The following is a 16,327-nucleotide window of genomic DNA, read 5'->3' as shown; positions in this document are numbered from 1 at the left end:
CATTGCAGGGACCCTACAGCCTTAGTAATTGTCACGGGGTTATTAATGTTTTCCTACTGTGCAATTCTATCCTGGATTGTCCTCATCATAAAGTAGTTTAGATAAATTAAACAATTGTTGAATAATATTCTTCTAACACCATGGAATTAATCACTTTTCACTACTTTGAAAGGAATTCAATAGACACCAAGTTTCTGGAGGTACAAAAGTTCTTTTCATCATTAGTAAGACTCAATGCTATATTTCCTGCGGTGCTTTCTTAAGAAAGGTTTTATTCAGAAGAAAGTGACTTAGTGATGGTATTTAAAGTTATCTGCCATGTCTTGATAACCCATTTTTTTTTCACAAATTCCTTTTGAAAATATCACAGCACTTTTGCTTTGTACCAACATTAACCTGAATTTTAACATCTTTTGCAGTAACACTGGAGTTGCAACTTTCTCAAAGGTAGATATTTTTATCATCTATCTTGGCTGCCTTGAACAGAGGCAGCTCTCCCTGGCAATGTAATTAATCAATAGGCAACATCTCCTATTTCCTGGGTGTTGGTCTCCTCATGCATTTTCACTGGCAGGTCTGAGAAGCAAAGGGCCCCCTCTTTTCTTTCCAGCTCCTCACTTCCCACCCAGTCTTTCCTCCTCTGCCCCTCGACCATCCTCATCATGCCATGTGTCCTCTCTGCCACTTCATGCCTGGTTCAAACATTCCTCTGACTTATTCCCAAATCTCCCAAATCTCAGATGACACAGATCAGACTCCTCTCTCCAGGGCACCTTCAGATTGCATTCATCAACCTGCTATTCAGGAAATAGACATAGTCCTTTGGAAACTTCACACTCTTCACCATTTCCTTCCGGGGGAGAGTGTGGGTGTAGGGAGTGAAGAAACACAGAGACAGAAACCAACGGAAAGGGGAGGGGAGCAGGAGAAAGAGAGAGAGGAGGGAGGGTGTACAGCTTGTAAGGGAAAGGGCAATCGCCAGGCAAAGAGATGGGCCCAAAAAGAACATGAGACTCACAATCCTAACAGCTTCCGTGTGTAGAGAACATTTATATATGTATATAAAATATATATTCCTGCAGAACCAATCAAGCACTGCAGTGGCCTCAAGACATTTATGTATTTCCCCTCTGAGGTCCCAACAAGCTGTGAGAAAGTGAGAAGTAGAGGAATATGGTCATCCTCACCCTCTCAGATAAGGAAACTTAGATGCCAAGAGGTTCTAATTCGCCCAGTCTCCCCCTCCCAAAGTGGTTGAAGAATGCGAAAAGGAAAGGAGAGAAATGGACCCCAGGTTTGCCAGATTTAAGCTTCCTACATCAGAGATTTGCAAGAAAAGCCGACAGAAAAAAATATCAGAGAGAGCAATGAGAGCCCAGAGAAAGAAAGAGAAGGAAAGTAAGCAAGGGCACTGTTGAGTGGAAAGAGATGGAAGAAGGAAGAGAGCAGGAAAAAACTTAAGAAGGGCGACAGAGAAGGACAAGTGCGAGGGAGGTCAGCAGTGGACCACTGGCCTCGTGTCCTCAGCAACACTCTCACCTAACAAGGCAGAGACCACACGGAAAACCGTCCTCCAAGAAATCGCCCAAATCAATAACATACCTCCGCTCCATTTTTTCAACATAGGCTTTAATTCATAATGCACTCAAAGGGACGGAAGGGGAGGGAACAGCGCACTGTTGGAAAGGGGCAATTACACTAAATACACTGACCTTTTGCTGGAAAATTGGAGAAGGGACAGGTGGCTACAAAAGCCACCTCTTGCCCGTTCCGCCATCCCCTCCCCATTCCCCAAACACCGTCTTGGTTTCTTGGCTCGTCTCTTCCAGTAAGAACCTATCAACGGCTTTTCTTTTTTAAAAACATTTGAGGCTGTGATAACCCCCAACTCCTCTTCATCTCTTTTTCTGAAGTTTCTTTCATTAATCGATTTTTTTTAAATCCTGTGTCATCTCCACGTGCATTTTCCCATCGTTCTTTAGGCTTAGGAGAGACCCGGGGGCGGGAGCTCCCACAGCAGTCTCCAGTGGGAGGGAAGGGGGCTTCGCAGTCAGTCCCGGTGCGCCCCCTCCTCCCCGGGCGCCCCTTCCCAAACGCCGTCCGGTCTCCAGAGGCTGGAGTAAGCCGTGCGGCCGTAGCCCGCGCTGTAATCGTAGGACACCTGATGGGGCGGCGGCGGCGCGGGCAGGGCGCAGTCTGAGAAGAAGGGGGCGAAAGAGGCCAAAAGGCCGGGCCCATCCTCGCCGCCCGGAGAGTCCGCGGCGGCGGGGTACAGCGGGCGCAAGGGCTCGTTCAAGGTCAAGCCGCCGCGGGGGGCAGCTAGCGGCGGCTTCTTGGTTGGGGGGCAGCCTGGGGCGCTCCACGGCTCGGGGTACAGGAGGCTCCCCACCATCCCCGGCGGCGGCTCAAAGAGGCCGGGCTCCAGCTCCGGGGGTCCCCGCAGGGCGGCGGCTCCGGTGGGGAACACATCGAGAGGCTCCGCGGCGAGCAAGACGCCCGCCTCGGTGCCGGTGCCGTAGTCGGGGCCCAGCAGCTCGAAGAACTCCACGGCCTCGGCGCCCTTCTCCAGGTCGCCCAAGCTCACGACGGGCCCCGACGGGCCGCACCCGCCGCCGCCCGCCCGGGACGGCTCGGTGAAGAAGGACGGGGGCAGGTTGCGGGCCCGCAGCGGGACCTTCCTGGCGCCAGGGACGGCAGTACCCCCCGCGGGGCCGGCCGCGTCCCCTCCCGCGCCCCCAGCGCCAGCTCCGCCGAGCCCGGCCGCAGGCGCCGCCACCGAACCCCCGGCCGGCGCGGCGCCCCCGGGGACGTGGCGCAGCGAGTCGAAGAGCGCGGCCAGGCTCCGGCTCTGCAGGCTGGCGGCCGCCGCGGCCTGCGACGCCTCCCGCCGGGGGGCCGCCTTGCCGTGGGCCGGGACCGCGACGGTCTGGGCGCTGGGGGTGGCGAGCGGCCGCTTGGCGGGCGTGTCGGCGGCGCCCGGGGAGGGCGGGCCCGCGGGCGCGGCGCCCATGAGGCCGCTGCAGCGCTTGATCTGCTTCTGCAGGTACTTGCGGTGGTTCACCTTCCGCTTCGACTTGCCCGGCTTGTCCAAAGCCAGCTTGATGTTGCTGGACGCCGAGTCGATGAAGCTGAGCAGGTCGCGGGTGGCCTCGCGCACGTCCCCGCCCTCGGCGCCCGCCAGCAGAGCGCCCGCCGGCGTCCCGGTCTCATCGTCCTCGAAACAGCAGCCCTTGTCCAGGTCCCCGAAGGCGCCCCCCAGCCCGTCCGGGGAGCCTCCGAAGCCGAAGGGGACGAAGGGATGCGTGCTGAGGAGCGCCGCCTGCACCGCCATCGCCGCGGCCCCTGGCGGCCCGCAGCGCGGCCGGTGCGACCCCGGCCCGTTCCCGCCCGCGGCCCAGGCCCGGCTCCCGCCCTGGCGCGGTGCGCGCGGCGCAGCCTCCTCGCTCCGGGCCGGGCGCGCTGCTCGGCCTCCCGGGGCAGCTCATTAGGTCTTGTAAGCGAGGGGCGGGGGGAGAGCGCGCGGCGACCGCCCCGGTGGCGGAGGGGAGGGGCTTACTTAGCCTCGCTGCGGGGTGGGCGGGTGGGGGGTCGCTTTTCTAGTTTTCTGGGCTTTCTCAAGCTCATCTCCTTAACCCTTGGTTTCCCTTCGCCCTGAGCGTTTCTCTTGGCTCTTTCCAACGGCAAGAGATGAGGACGGGATGGCCGGTCCTCAGACTCCAGCTACGGTACAGCCACGCCCTGGTGCTGGGGGCCTCTCCCTGAGGCAAGAGATGGCACGAGTCCAGAGACGTGGGTTTCAGTTCCAGCTCTGGTGACAGTAATAGCCAGCAGCTACTGGATGCTTGCTTATGCCAGGCGCTGTCCGTATAGTACCTCATTTAATCTTTGAACAATAGCCCTGTGAAGGGCGTATTATTATCACAGTCCAACAAATGAAGAAACTGAACCTCAGAGACTTGCAGTGGGTTGGCCAAGGCCATATTCAGTTGCGTCTGACTCCAAAGCCATTCCTAAGCCCTTGACAAAACTTGTGTTCTCTCTTAGCCTCAGTTTCGTTATCTATAAAATGGGGGAAGGAAACTAGTGTCTCTTCAAGCTCTAGCCCTGGTCCTAAGATTCTAACACGAGTTTCTGCAGAACTCTTAAGTCCGGTGCTCTTTTTTCTACCCCTTGATTGTTAGAAGCAGCCATTGGCTTATAGTAAATTGAAGCCAGCACCTGGCCCATCTTTTATTAGTAGTAGATAGACAGCAGGAGGCCCGGGGGAAAGGACTCGCTGGGACAAAGCCAACTGGTGCTTGAGAGAGAGCTCCGGGTGTGTGTAAAACTCTCAGCAGTTTAGGACAAAATATGGATTGGAATCTCTCCCCTAGCTGTCATGCCATTTAGATTGTCCTTCTGGAACTTGTGTTGCATTTCAAGAATCACCTTGAAGTTCACTTAGACCCAGTTTCACCTGGGCAATCTTCTTAGGATAGAAAAAATGAGCAACATGGTAGAGTGTGGAAGGTGACTCAGAAAAGGCTGGGGTTCTGGGCTTGGCCTCACCACTCAATAGCTCTGTGAAGTGGGTTGAAATCCTTGCTCTGATGAGTACTGTACATGGCTTTGAGCAATCGCTCCCACCTCTCTCTGCCTTAGCTTACTCATGTTAAATGCGGGTCAAGTTGCCCACCTCACAGGGCACTTGTGATCTTTAAAGGAAATAGCCTGTGAAAAATCCTTATCTGTTGACTGTTCCATAGCCTGTGATAAGTATTTGTGCTTATTTCTGTAAAACATAAAAAGGGGACTGTGTTCCCTTATGTGTCTTCTCTATCACAGGGTGTTGATGAGGATTAAAGGAGATCACTTACATGAAGACACTGTGTGTCTCTAAATAAGTTATTATGGTTTATAAGTGTTCTCTAAAAAAGTTATTATAGTTTAGGTGCAGCTCTGCATGGGGGAGATATAGACTATCTCTTTCAACACTCTTTTCTATAAGCCTTATTTTTCAGAATGTAGCAAAACTATTTTTGAGCACCCTGAAGACACAAGCCTTACCAAAGAAGAAAGCCCAGATGAACACTCTTCTTTTAGAAAGGAGATGAAGTGGACACTTCCCAAGCTGACATAGCTGAAACAAACTTTTTATTGTTTTAATTCAAGTTGGCTCTGTTATAATGTACCTTTCAGTTGAGTTACACACAGGATTTTGTCCTCCATGATTGGACTGTCAATTTCATTCCTGGTGACGTTTGCACTCAGCAAATTGTGTGGGCCTGACACTGAGCTGTATTTCTTACCCCTCCCATGTGGGTGTCAGCACTTTCCTTTCCCTTTTCAGCAGGACCATTCCACAGGCGTCCGGGTCTGGAAGCCAAGAGCACTAACTCTTTTCTTCACCTTCTTTCAACTGAGTAGCTCTTACAAATCCCCGGACACAGATTGCATAGGATGATACATTTAATCGACATATTTACTCTGAAAAATCTCTCTTAATCCCCAGAGAGTTAGCTAAGTCCTAACATAATCACATTCAAAATAATGGAATATGAAAGATTCATATTTCAGCTCACTTTGGCCCAAGTCCCCAATCTCACAGCCTATGTGAGTGCACTGCAGGCTTGGGGATTGGAAGAGGCTCTGGGAAATGGTAAGATGGGGCCAGACCTGGGAGGTAGGTGGGGTTTGGGCAGGCAGAGGATAGAAGGACAGCATGGGCTGGCGTGGGGTAGTGTTGCTTAGGTGAGATACGAGGGGGCGGTACCTTGGACAGAGTCTCCAAAGGGCTGCCCCTGCCCAGGGAGAGCTAACATCACCACTCCCTCCTGTGCTGACCGGAAAAAAAAAAAGAAAGAAAGATTCATATGTAAAAGCCTCTTCATTTCCAGATCATTGGTGTTCTAAGCATCAAAGTTGATTGGGAGTTGGATAAGGCCAGGTTCAAATTCAAGCCTGCAATTTGCTAGGTGAGTGCCCTTGGACAAGTCAGTTCATCTTCCTAAGGGTTCAGTTTCTTCAACTGAAAAATGGATAACTGTTCTCAGAGTCTTTGTGAGAATTACATGACATAATAGGCAAATGACACTTCTGAGTCTTACCCTTTTCATCTGTACAATGGAGATCATCTCAACTCCTCAACGTTGCTGTGAGATGGTAAATATGAAAGCTCCTGGCACAAAATAGGGCTCAACAAATGTCCATGTTTTTGATTCCTTAGGCCCCACCCATTTCTTACCAGCACATCACCCTATAAAATCAGCATCATTTATTCTTTCCCCCAACAAAGTAAGTGACTAATTTCAAATGCCAGAGAACAGCAATACTTGCAAGTTGTAGAAAAAGGCAGTGTAATATAGATTGGACTGAAGTCCAATCTACCCTTTTATTATCCAACTGACTATAGAAAAGTCACTTAACCCTCTGGACCTAATGGTCTCATCAATAAAATGGGAATAATAATGTGAGTCTATTTGATAAGGCTACAGTGAAAATCAACGAGATAATGGAAGTGGAAGTCAACTATAAAGCTCTAGATACAAATATAAGATATTCATGGCTTAGAAATTCTATAGCCTGATTCACAAAATTGATTCTTGCACATAAAATATCCATTCATTCACTTATTCATTCAACCGAAAGATACTGACACCAACAATGTGCTCAGCACTGTGCTAGTATTACAGATACAGAGATAAGGAGCCATGATTCCTACCCTTTCTTGTGGAAAGACAGACATGCAAACAAGGCATTGTAATATAATATAATGCTTCTCAGTGGAAGTAAATTAAAGTTACGACAGTTGATGGGATAATAGGACCCTCAAGTCTGCCCAGAGGAGTTGGGGAAACCTGTATAGACAGGTAGCATTTGAGCTAAGACTTAAATGATGCATTTGAGTGTGCCAAGCAAACAAACAACATCTCTGGGAACAGCCTGGGCAGAGGCACGGTCATATGACAGCAATGGTGTTTACGGAAAACTATAGATAATAAGGCAACCAAACTTCTGCTTGAAATAGCTCTATACCTGAAACCAAAATAAATCCTTAGAGCTTCCAATATCCAACTAAAGTGTAAATGTAGACCCCACTTCATTGTCTCAGTTGCTTTCCCCTTGATCTCCTTTCTGTTGGGGAAGAGCTCTATCTGGGATGAAATTAGTTTCAGCAAAGTCAGTGGCCAGCTCCTGCCAGGCCCATCAGCCCCTCCTCCCACACCCTGAGTGAGCACGCTCCCTTGAGTGGCTTTGACATCAATACATTTCATTTCCTATAGGGCAGAGGGACCCAGCTCCAGCCTGCACAAGGGCCTCTCTGCAGAGCTCCAAACCAGAGCTCTTTTGCTCCAGTGATACCTAATGCTGAGCAAGTGGGATTAGTCTCCTTGGGAACCAAGCCCCCCAGGGGCTCAAGGGCTGAGCTCGCCCCAAACCGTTTGGGAGAATTGAGATTTCATATTGTTCTTTTACACTTGGATTTCAGGACATTACTTAGACAAAGGCCCACCTGAGAGCTGCCTCCTTTCTTGTGGGTAAATACAGCAGCAGGATCAAAAGCTGACTTACTTATTTTGTTTTCCTCTTTGTAACTTTAATCATATTCCCTGCAGGACAATCTTAGTCCTCAGAGATGTCAGGAATGCACATTCATAAAGGGAGAAATAATTATGCATCTTTTTTTCTCTCTCTCTTCCCATACCGATTTCCTGTCACTCACTATTTTTGAAACCTCAAATATAACAAATCAATTCCTCCATTTCACCGCACAATTTATAAAGTATCGATTTCATCATAAAATAATGTTATTTTACAAATTGCGCACCCCAGAAAGTGTATCTCTTGTTTTCTTTCTCATTCTTTCCTCCTGCAAACCAGATTCTACTAACACTAGATCTTAATTTCCATCTTAAAATATTAGACGTTATTCTGGTCATCTATAGTTGTGTAACAAACTACTCCAAAACTGAGTGGCTTAAAACAACAACCATTTCATTATATCTCCCAATATTATGGGTCAATAATTTGAGCAATGCCTGGCTGGATGATCCTTCTGGGCCACGTGACATTGACAATGGCTGGTCTGGAGGCTCCAAGATGGTGACATTCATGTGACTGCTCTTGTGCCTAAGCTTTGGCCTTTCCAACATGCTGGTCTAAGAGTACTCAGACTTCTTACATGGAGACTCAGGAATCCCGGAGACAGGGCTGCAAGAGGCCCCTTACGGTACCTGCCAGTCTTCTTATGACCTAGCCCTGGAATTCCTGGAGCGTCACTTTCCCTACATTCTGTTGGTCAAGCAAGTCATTAAGCCCAGCTTGGACTCAACGGGAGGGAAATTAGAATCCAGCTCTCAATGGAAGAAATAGCAAAGAATTTGTTTGGTATGTCTCTTAAATTTCTTTTAATCTATATCGCTCCCCTTTTTGTTTTCTTTGCAATTGATTTATTGAAGAAACTGGGTCGTCGCCTGGTCATCTTGCCCATATTCTGGATTTGGTTAGTTGCATCCATCTCCATGGTGTCATTTAACATGTTTCTCTGGCCCCTGACTTTCCTATAAATGGGAAGTAGGTATAGAGGCTTGATCAGATTCGTGTTCTTTTTTATGCTATAGCACAACACACATACTCTCACACATACATATATACTATAAAATATATGCTATGACGTGTATAATAGTTTCAGAATAGCACTGCCAATATTTTTACTAATAATATAATTACTAAAACCAATTTTATTATTTTTTCTTCTTCTTTTTGCCATTTTTTTTGTCCTTGAAACATATCCCACTAGTGATAAACGGTCCAATGTTGTTGTTGTTGTTGTTGTTGTTGTTGTTGTTGTTGTTAGTGCCACTGAGTGGATTCCAACTCCTAGTGATTCTATGTACAGTAGAACAGAATTCTGCCCGGTCTTTTTGCCCCATCCTCTCACCTTTCAGTGCTAATCAGACAATGCTCTGCTTCTATTCTTAGAGTTTTCATGGTCAATTTTTTCAGAAGTGAAGGCCAGGGCTTTCTTCCTAGTCTGTCTTAGTCTGAAAGCTCTGCTGAAACCTATCCACTAGGGCTGACTCTGCTAGTGTTAGAAATACAATACCCAGCGGCACAGCTTTCAGCATCAGTGCAACAAGCCACCATCACAGTATGAAAACTAACAGACAGGTGGTGTGGTTCCCTGACCAGGAACCAAACCTGAGTCATAGTGGTAAGAACGTCAAACAGTTCAATTACTATGTTTTAAATTCACTTTAAAAGATCCTCTCTGTGGGGTCATGCCAATTCAACACACAGTTAGGTTCATTTGTTTTATTTTGCTTTATATAAAAACTGCTTTATAAATCTTTAATTTTGTTTTATAATTTTTTTTAATTTACATGGTTTCAAAGTCAAAACTACACCACAAGGCATATTCAGAGAGGGCTAGCTTGTATTATGGTTCCCTCCACCCGATTTTGTCCCCTCTTGCTATAGGTAATCGTTGTTGTCTTGTTTTTTTTGGATCCAGGCTTATCCTTTGTTAGATAATCATATTTTTATCATACGTACTTTACCTTGTTTTTTTCACTTAACAATAATATATCTTCATCCTTTTTACAGTTGTGTAGTATTCCACTGAGTGGATGGACCATAATTTAGACAACCAGTCTTGTTATGATTAACTTACTTGGGGTTTTTCCTGACCTTTTTATATTGTAAATAGTGCTACAATGAATGGCTTCAATGTAAAACCAAGATTTACTAACTACTGGTCTGGCGCTCCTTTTATAATATTGGTGTAGTTAGGAAAATAAGGCAAATACTAATTTATATTTCATTCCTTCTTTTGTTTATTTAACATACATTTATTGAGCACAGACTATGTCAGGAAGTGATATGATTTTGGAAAGAGAGAGAGATGCAGAATGCAGGGTCATACCCTCAAGGAATTCATGATCTAGTAGACAATGCAGACACATAGTCAACAGAATGCAAAGCATTATAAAATAGGGTGGAAACAAATTATTGTGGGTACAATAGAAAGAGAAATCTACTCAAATAAAGGAAATTGGGAAAGAGACATTGATAATGTGACGTTTGAGTAGAGCTTTAAAGGAAGAGTAGAATTCCCCAAAGTACATAAAGACAATATAAACAAGAGATATAGGCCACATGGAAATTTAGCTGTAGTGTTTGTCCTTAGCTAGGATGTTTTCATTTTTTACAAGGAGAATGTATTCATGTATTATTTGCTCACATACATTACATGTTTAGTTAAAATATTAATTTTTTAAATGAGTATAGATGGCATTTTCAGTGAGTAATGAGTGTTTCTGTGTTCCTGGATATGTATAGGAAAATAATAGGAGAAAATGCTAACTGGGCTGGGATTATTAAAGACACTAAATGCCAAGCCAAGAGACAATGTATAATCAACCCTAAATTCTGTAATATGTCTTTGCCTTTCTATATCTCTTGAGATATTATTGGCTTTGATTTAAGCCAAGTGAAAATAAGACCTGCAGAGAAAAGACCCAGATTTAAGTTTTGGATCTACTTTTTAATTTATCTTGTTTATTAATTTATTCTATTCTGCTTTATTTCAGAAATAAATTTAGGCTACTTACGAGAGTACATAAAATGCAATAAGTTAAACACAAATTAAAAGCAAGATTGTAACCCAGTGCCCAAATCTTGGTTCCCAATACCATTCCCCAATAAAAGGAACTAGACCTCCTTGGAAAAATGGCTGATTCTAGGACTAGGGGTAGGGAACATACAAGATGAGCCTGGAACATCTTATAGTGCCAGAAAGTAAGAGAGTGCTCAAAACACAAAATGATGGGGTGTGTCAAAGGGACACAGAGCCAACTGAAAGAGCTCCCAATGACCAAAGATGGAACAATTTAAGCAATAAAATAAATAATGTAATATTGTATCAGAAGGCAAGGAATAAAATGAATATCTATTAGTCCATACTGATGAAAACAAATGATTGAACAAATAAATAAATGGGGGAGGGCAATAGACAAATCTCCTATGCAGAAGAATTGCAAATAATTTATGTAGATACTCTGCTCTCAAGGAAGTGAAGCATAACTCCGCACTTCTTCAGTGTGAGCTGTGCATAGTGACTTCCTTCCAAAGAGTGCAATATGGAAAGAAGGGAAAAAGAGTAACTTTATAGCAGAGAAACCCCACAAACACCACTTCAGCCAGGTGATCAAGGTTAACATCAACAGTAATGTCATACTGATAGTATATACCCTTGATAGGATATGATGAGTATGTCACTTTACTTCTGTGGTCTTCCCAAAAACCTATTGCCCCTGTCTAATCATGAGAAAGTATCAGACAAATTCCAATTGAGAGACATTCTAGAAAATACCCGACCAGTACTCTCAACACTGCCTAGGTCATCAAAAACAAGGGAAATCTAAGAAACTGTCACAGACAAGAGGAGCCTAAGGAGATATGACACAGAAATGTAATGTAGTATCCTAGATGGGATCCTGAGACAGAAAAAAATATATTGGCTAAACTAAGGATATCTGAATAAAGTATGGACTTTGGTTAATAATAATGTACCAACATTGGTTCCTTAGGTAAAATGTACCGCAGTAATATAAGATGTTAACAATAGGTAGGGAAACTTGGTACAAGGCGTACAGGAACTCTCTATCCTGTCTTTGAAATTTTTCTGTAAATTTAAAACTATTCTAAAATAGAAAGTTTATTTTAAAAGAAAAAGGGTAAGAGGATTTCATGAGGAAATAAAAATCTAATGTATAGCATAAAATGGGACCTGGGAACTAGAATGAGATTAAACCTAACAAACATCTATTATATCCTTGTGAAATCATCACAAACTTGGTTCTAATCTTCCTAACAGCCAATGGAAAAAGTGAAATCTGATCAGTTGCCATAATTAACACTACCCAAAAGATAAAAGGAGATCAATTGCTTAGGATAAATATAAGGATCCGTCGTACTAGATCCAGTCAGGTATTTCTCTCAAGGGACCTCGTGAAGAGGAAAATGTAAACTGGAATGAACAATCTTCATACACAACAGCTGTGGTCAATCATAATAATGGCCCTGAAGAATCACTGATCCCTGAGTCCAAGCCCCTTTGCAATATGCATTGCCACTCCTCCCATCAAGAGCTAGAGGCTGTTTCTCTACACCTTTGAATCTTTGCTGGAGACAGTGCACAAGTTCCAAGCCTTTACAGCTTTGCACCATAAGAGGCTTTGCAGCTTCCACTTTCACACTGCTTGAACACTGAAACCCCATGCTATAAACAATCCCAGGAGAATCGAGGTGCCCCTGATGGCAGCCAGCACCACTGCCAGACGTGCCAGTGAGGCCGTTTTGCACCCTCCAAACCCAGTCAAGTCATCAGATAACTGGAGCCACATGAATGGTTCCAGGAAGGACCTACAAAAGAACCACTCAGGGGCCGGCCCTGTGGCTTAGCGGTTAAGTTCGCGCACTCCGCTACTGGAGGCCGGGGTTCAGATCCCAGGCACGCACCGACACACTGCTTGTCCGGCCATGCTGGGGCAGCGTCCCACATACAGCAACTAGAAAGATGTGCAACTATGACATACAACTATCTACTGGGGCTTTGGGGAGAAAAAGGGAAAAAAAGGAGGAGGATTGGCAATAGAAGTTAGCTTAGGGCCGGTCTTCCTCAGTAAAAAGAGGAGGATTGGCATGGATGTTAGCTCAGGGCTGATCTTCCTCACAACAACAACAACAAAAAAGAACCACTCAGATTGCTAACCCATACAATCATGTGAAATATTAAATTTTGGTTTTAAACCAATAAGTTTTGGGATAGTTTGTTATGCCACAAGTTTCATGGGCTATTTTTAAAATAATAGCTTTCACTGTAGAAGAATAGCCCTATACTCCAATAAATCTATCAAAAGAAACTGAACAGAAAGCCTTCATTCTAACTGAACACCTTGGAAATATCTCTTGAGCAAGATAATCCTTGCCCTGCCCACTTCAACTGAGATAATGGATGTGAAAGCACTTTGCAAACTGGAATGCATCCTACCACTTGCTGTTTGTCCAATTTTTTAAAAAATGCTATGTGCTTTCCAGAATATCGCTAAGCCAGGGCAGCAAGCAGTGCAAGCATAAAAACAACACTGGATTCTCCTTACCCTGGACAATCACTAAGTCAGGGTTTCCTAAACTGTGCCCTCCGTCCCTTGCTTGTCATCAATGATAACTTAGGTGATCCCCAGATAGCTTGGTGCTTTCAAAGAAAAAAGAGCTGAAACAATTTTGTATACATATATTTTGTAAATTTTAAATTAAAAATTAATTATGGGTTTCACAGAATTCACAATTTACTCTTTATAATCACATCCTAGTGGTTACACATGTATTGCAAGGACTGCATGTTTATTCCAGCTAAATTATATGACCATTCAGTTAATAGATGTGGTTTTCACCTCACTTTTAAGTAATTTACACATTATAGTTTTTGTTGGTTACATTTTCACTTTCTTTATTATTAATACATTACATCTATATCTCAAATTTATGAAAGCAGATCAATGGCTTCAAAGAAGTTTTTGTAGTACTAAATTAGTGAGAAAAATATAAAATACATTAGAAATATATATAGTAAACAAGACAAATGAAAAAATAAAATGTATATGCTGGCATAAATGCATCTGTAATATAATAATTGGCATAAGCACTGAAAAACAAAACAAAAAGAAATTTGGAAACTACTTGATTTGAGCCACAGAACCCAGGAAAGTCTCAGTACTTAAGAAAGCAAGAGTGAGGAGAGGGACTGAAAATAAGACAATCGGTTGAAAACCTGTAGAAGAAGCAATTAGATTCCAAGATCCCATCCCCCCTCCCATACAGCCACCTTACAACCTCTCTCCCACCCAGATGGAAAATGAGATTTTTATTTTCTGTGGAATTGAACAAGAATGATTCCAGTTTAGGGGATTCCGTGTATAATGGAGAGTGAGCAATGAGACATCATACTGAAAACAAGGAGATTAAGTGAAATTCTACATTATGAAAAGTGACCTTCAAACCTCTTCTTTCCAGTCAGTTTGTAGAATGTTTGCAGCAGGTCACATACTCCCCAATCAGGAAATTGGAGTAGTCTTCTCTGAAGGGTTAATAGCACATGAGAAAAGGAAGGGTGGATTTCCAATAAGCTTTTTAGTTATCCATTCTTCAATACAAATTGATATCTAAGGTTCATCAAATATTTTGGCAATGTTTCCAACATAGATGACAGAGACCAAAAAAAAATCAGGGGAAAGAATCCCAGAGGAAGCTGATGATGCAAAAAGCAAAAGAAAACTTCCATATAAATTATAATTTAAAGACATAAAATAAGATTAAAGATTAAAGAAATAAGAGAAAATATTGCAACCATAAAACAAGAATTACAAAAAAAAACAGCATGGTACTGGTACAAAAACAGACACACAGATCAATGGAACAGAATTGAAAGCCCAGAAATAAAACCTCACCTCTACAGGCAGCTAATCTTTGACAAAGGAGCTAAGAACATACAATGGAAAAAGGAAATTCTCTTCAATAAACGGTGCTGGGAAAACTGGACAGCCACTTGCAAAAGAATGAAAGTAGACCATCTTCTTTTGCCATACACAAAAATTAACTCAAAATAGATCAAAGATCTGAAGATGAGACCTGAAACTATAAAACTCCTGGAGGAAAATATAGGTAGTACACTATTCGTCACCAGCCATAAAGGGATCTTTTTAAATTCCATGTCTACTCAGACAAGGGAAACAAAAGAAAAAATAAACAAGTGGGACTTCGTCAGATTAAAGAGCTTCTACGAGGCAAATGAAACCAGGATTGAAATGAATAGGCAAACCACCATCTGGGAAAAAAGATTTGCAAACCATATATCCAACAAGGGATTAATCTCCATAATATATAAAGAATTCGTGCAACTGAACAACAAAAAAAACAAACGACCTGATCAAAAAATGGGCAGAGGAAGTGAACAGACACTTCTCCAAAGAAGATATACAGATGGCCAATAGGCACATGAAAAGATGCTCAACATCACTAATCATCAGGGAAATGCAAATCAAAACCACACTAAGATATCATCTCACCCCCATTAGAATGGCTATAATCACCAAGACAAAAAACAACAAATGCTGGAGAGGTTGTGGAGAAATGGGAACCCTAAATCACCGCTGGTGGGAATGCAAACTGGCACAGCCTCTATGGAAAACAGTATGGAGATTCCTCAAAAAATTAAAAATAGAAATACCTTATGATCCAGCTATGCCACTACTGGGTATCTACCAAATGAACTGAAATCAACAATACAAAGAAGCTCATCCACACTTATGTTCATTGTAGCATTATTCACTATAGCCAAGACACGTAAACAACCCAAGTGTCCCTCGACTGATGATTGGATGAAGAAGATGTGGTATATATATACCATGGAATACCAGTCAGCCATAAAAAAAGACAAAATGGTCCCATTTACAACAACATGGATGGATCTGAAGGGTATTATGTTAAGCAAAATAAACTAGAAAGAGAAAGAAAAACACTGCATGATTTCACTCATATATGGAAGATAAACCAACACACAGACAGATAGAACTGTTTGGTGGTTACCAGGGGCAAGGGGGGTGGGGGGGTGGGCACGAGGGGTGAAGGGATGCATTTATATGTTGATTGACAAACAATAATGTACAACAAAAATTTCACAATTAAAAAAAAAGAAAACTTCCATATAAATTATAATTTAAAGAGATAAAATAAGATTAAAGATTAAAGAAATAAGAGAAAATATTGCAATGGTAAAACAAGAATTACAAAAAAGGGGGAGTGGGATCAAAAATAAGAAAGAGAGCTTAGAAACTTATGGTAACGAATTTTAAAAAGTCAATAGAAGAACTAGAAGATAAAGTTAAGGAAATCTCCTAGAAAGAACAAAAAGTCAGAGATCTTCAACATTAAGCCTATAGGAATTTCAGAAAAGAGAATAGATAATATGGAGGAGAAAATATCAGAGAAATAAAACAAGGAAATTTCATAGCACTGAAGGATATGTGTTTTCAGATTAAAAGAACCCACCAAATGCCTAGCAAACTTAAGAGAAAAAAGACCCACACCAAAGCACATTATTATGAATTTTCAGAATATCAAGGAATAAACAAAAGACTCCAGAGGAATATAAACATCATGTACAACAAATAAAAATAAAGAAGAGTCGGAAAAATATCAGACTTCTCATTAACAACACTGGCACCTGGCAAACAATGGAGTAAAGCCCTTAAAAATCCAGGAGAAAATTATTTCCTACTTAGAATTC

At 43.1% G+C, this 16,327-nt stretch overlaps 1 protein-coding gene across 1 annotated transcript; it reads right to left on the bottom strand.

Annotated features, from left to right (window-relative positions):
* Positions 1 to 1,608: 1,608 nt before the first annotated feature.
* Positions 1,609 to 3,376, bottom strand: FAM181B (family with sequence similarity 181 member B). The gene has a single exon (XM_058544529.1). The coding sequence runs from the start codon at positions 3,329 to 3,331 to the stop codon at positions 2,051 to 2,053; it is 1,281 nt and encodes a 426-aa protein (XP_058400512.1). The 5' UTR covers positions 3,332 to 3,376; the 3' UTR covers positions 1,609 to 2,050.
* Between the last annotated feature and the right edge of the window lie 12,951 nt (positions 3,377 to 16,327).

Source organism: Diceros bicornis, chromosome 7 (genome assembly GCF_020826845.1).
Source record: "Diceros bicornis minor isolate mBicDic1 chromosome 7, mDicBic1.mat.cur, whole genome shotgun sequence".
NCBI lineage: Eukaryota > Metazoa > Chordata > Mammalia > Perissodactyla > Rhinocerotidae > Diceros > Diceros bicornis.
This window is presented reverse-complemented; position numbering and strand designations above follow the sequence as displayed.

Coding starts and splice junctions, on each gene's coding strand:
- FAM181B (XM_058544529.1), bottom strand. CDS start 3,331: ATGGCGGTGCAGGCGGCGCTCCTCAGCACGCATCCCTTCGTCCCCTTC.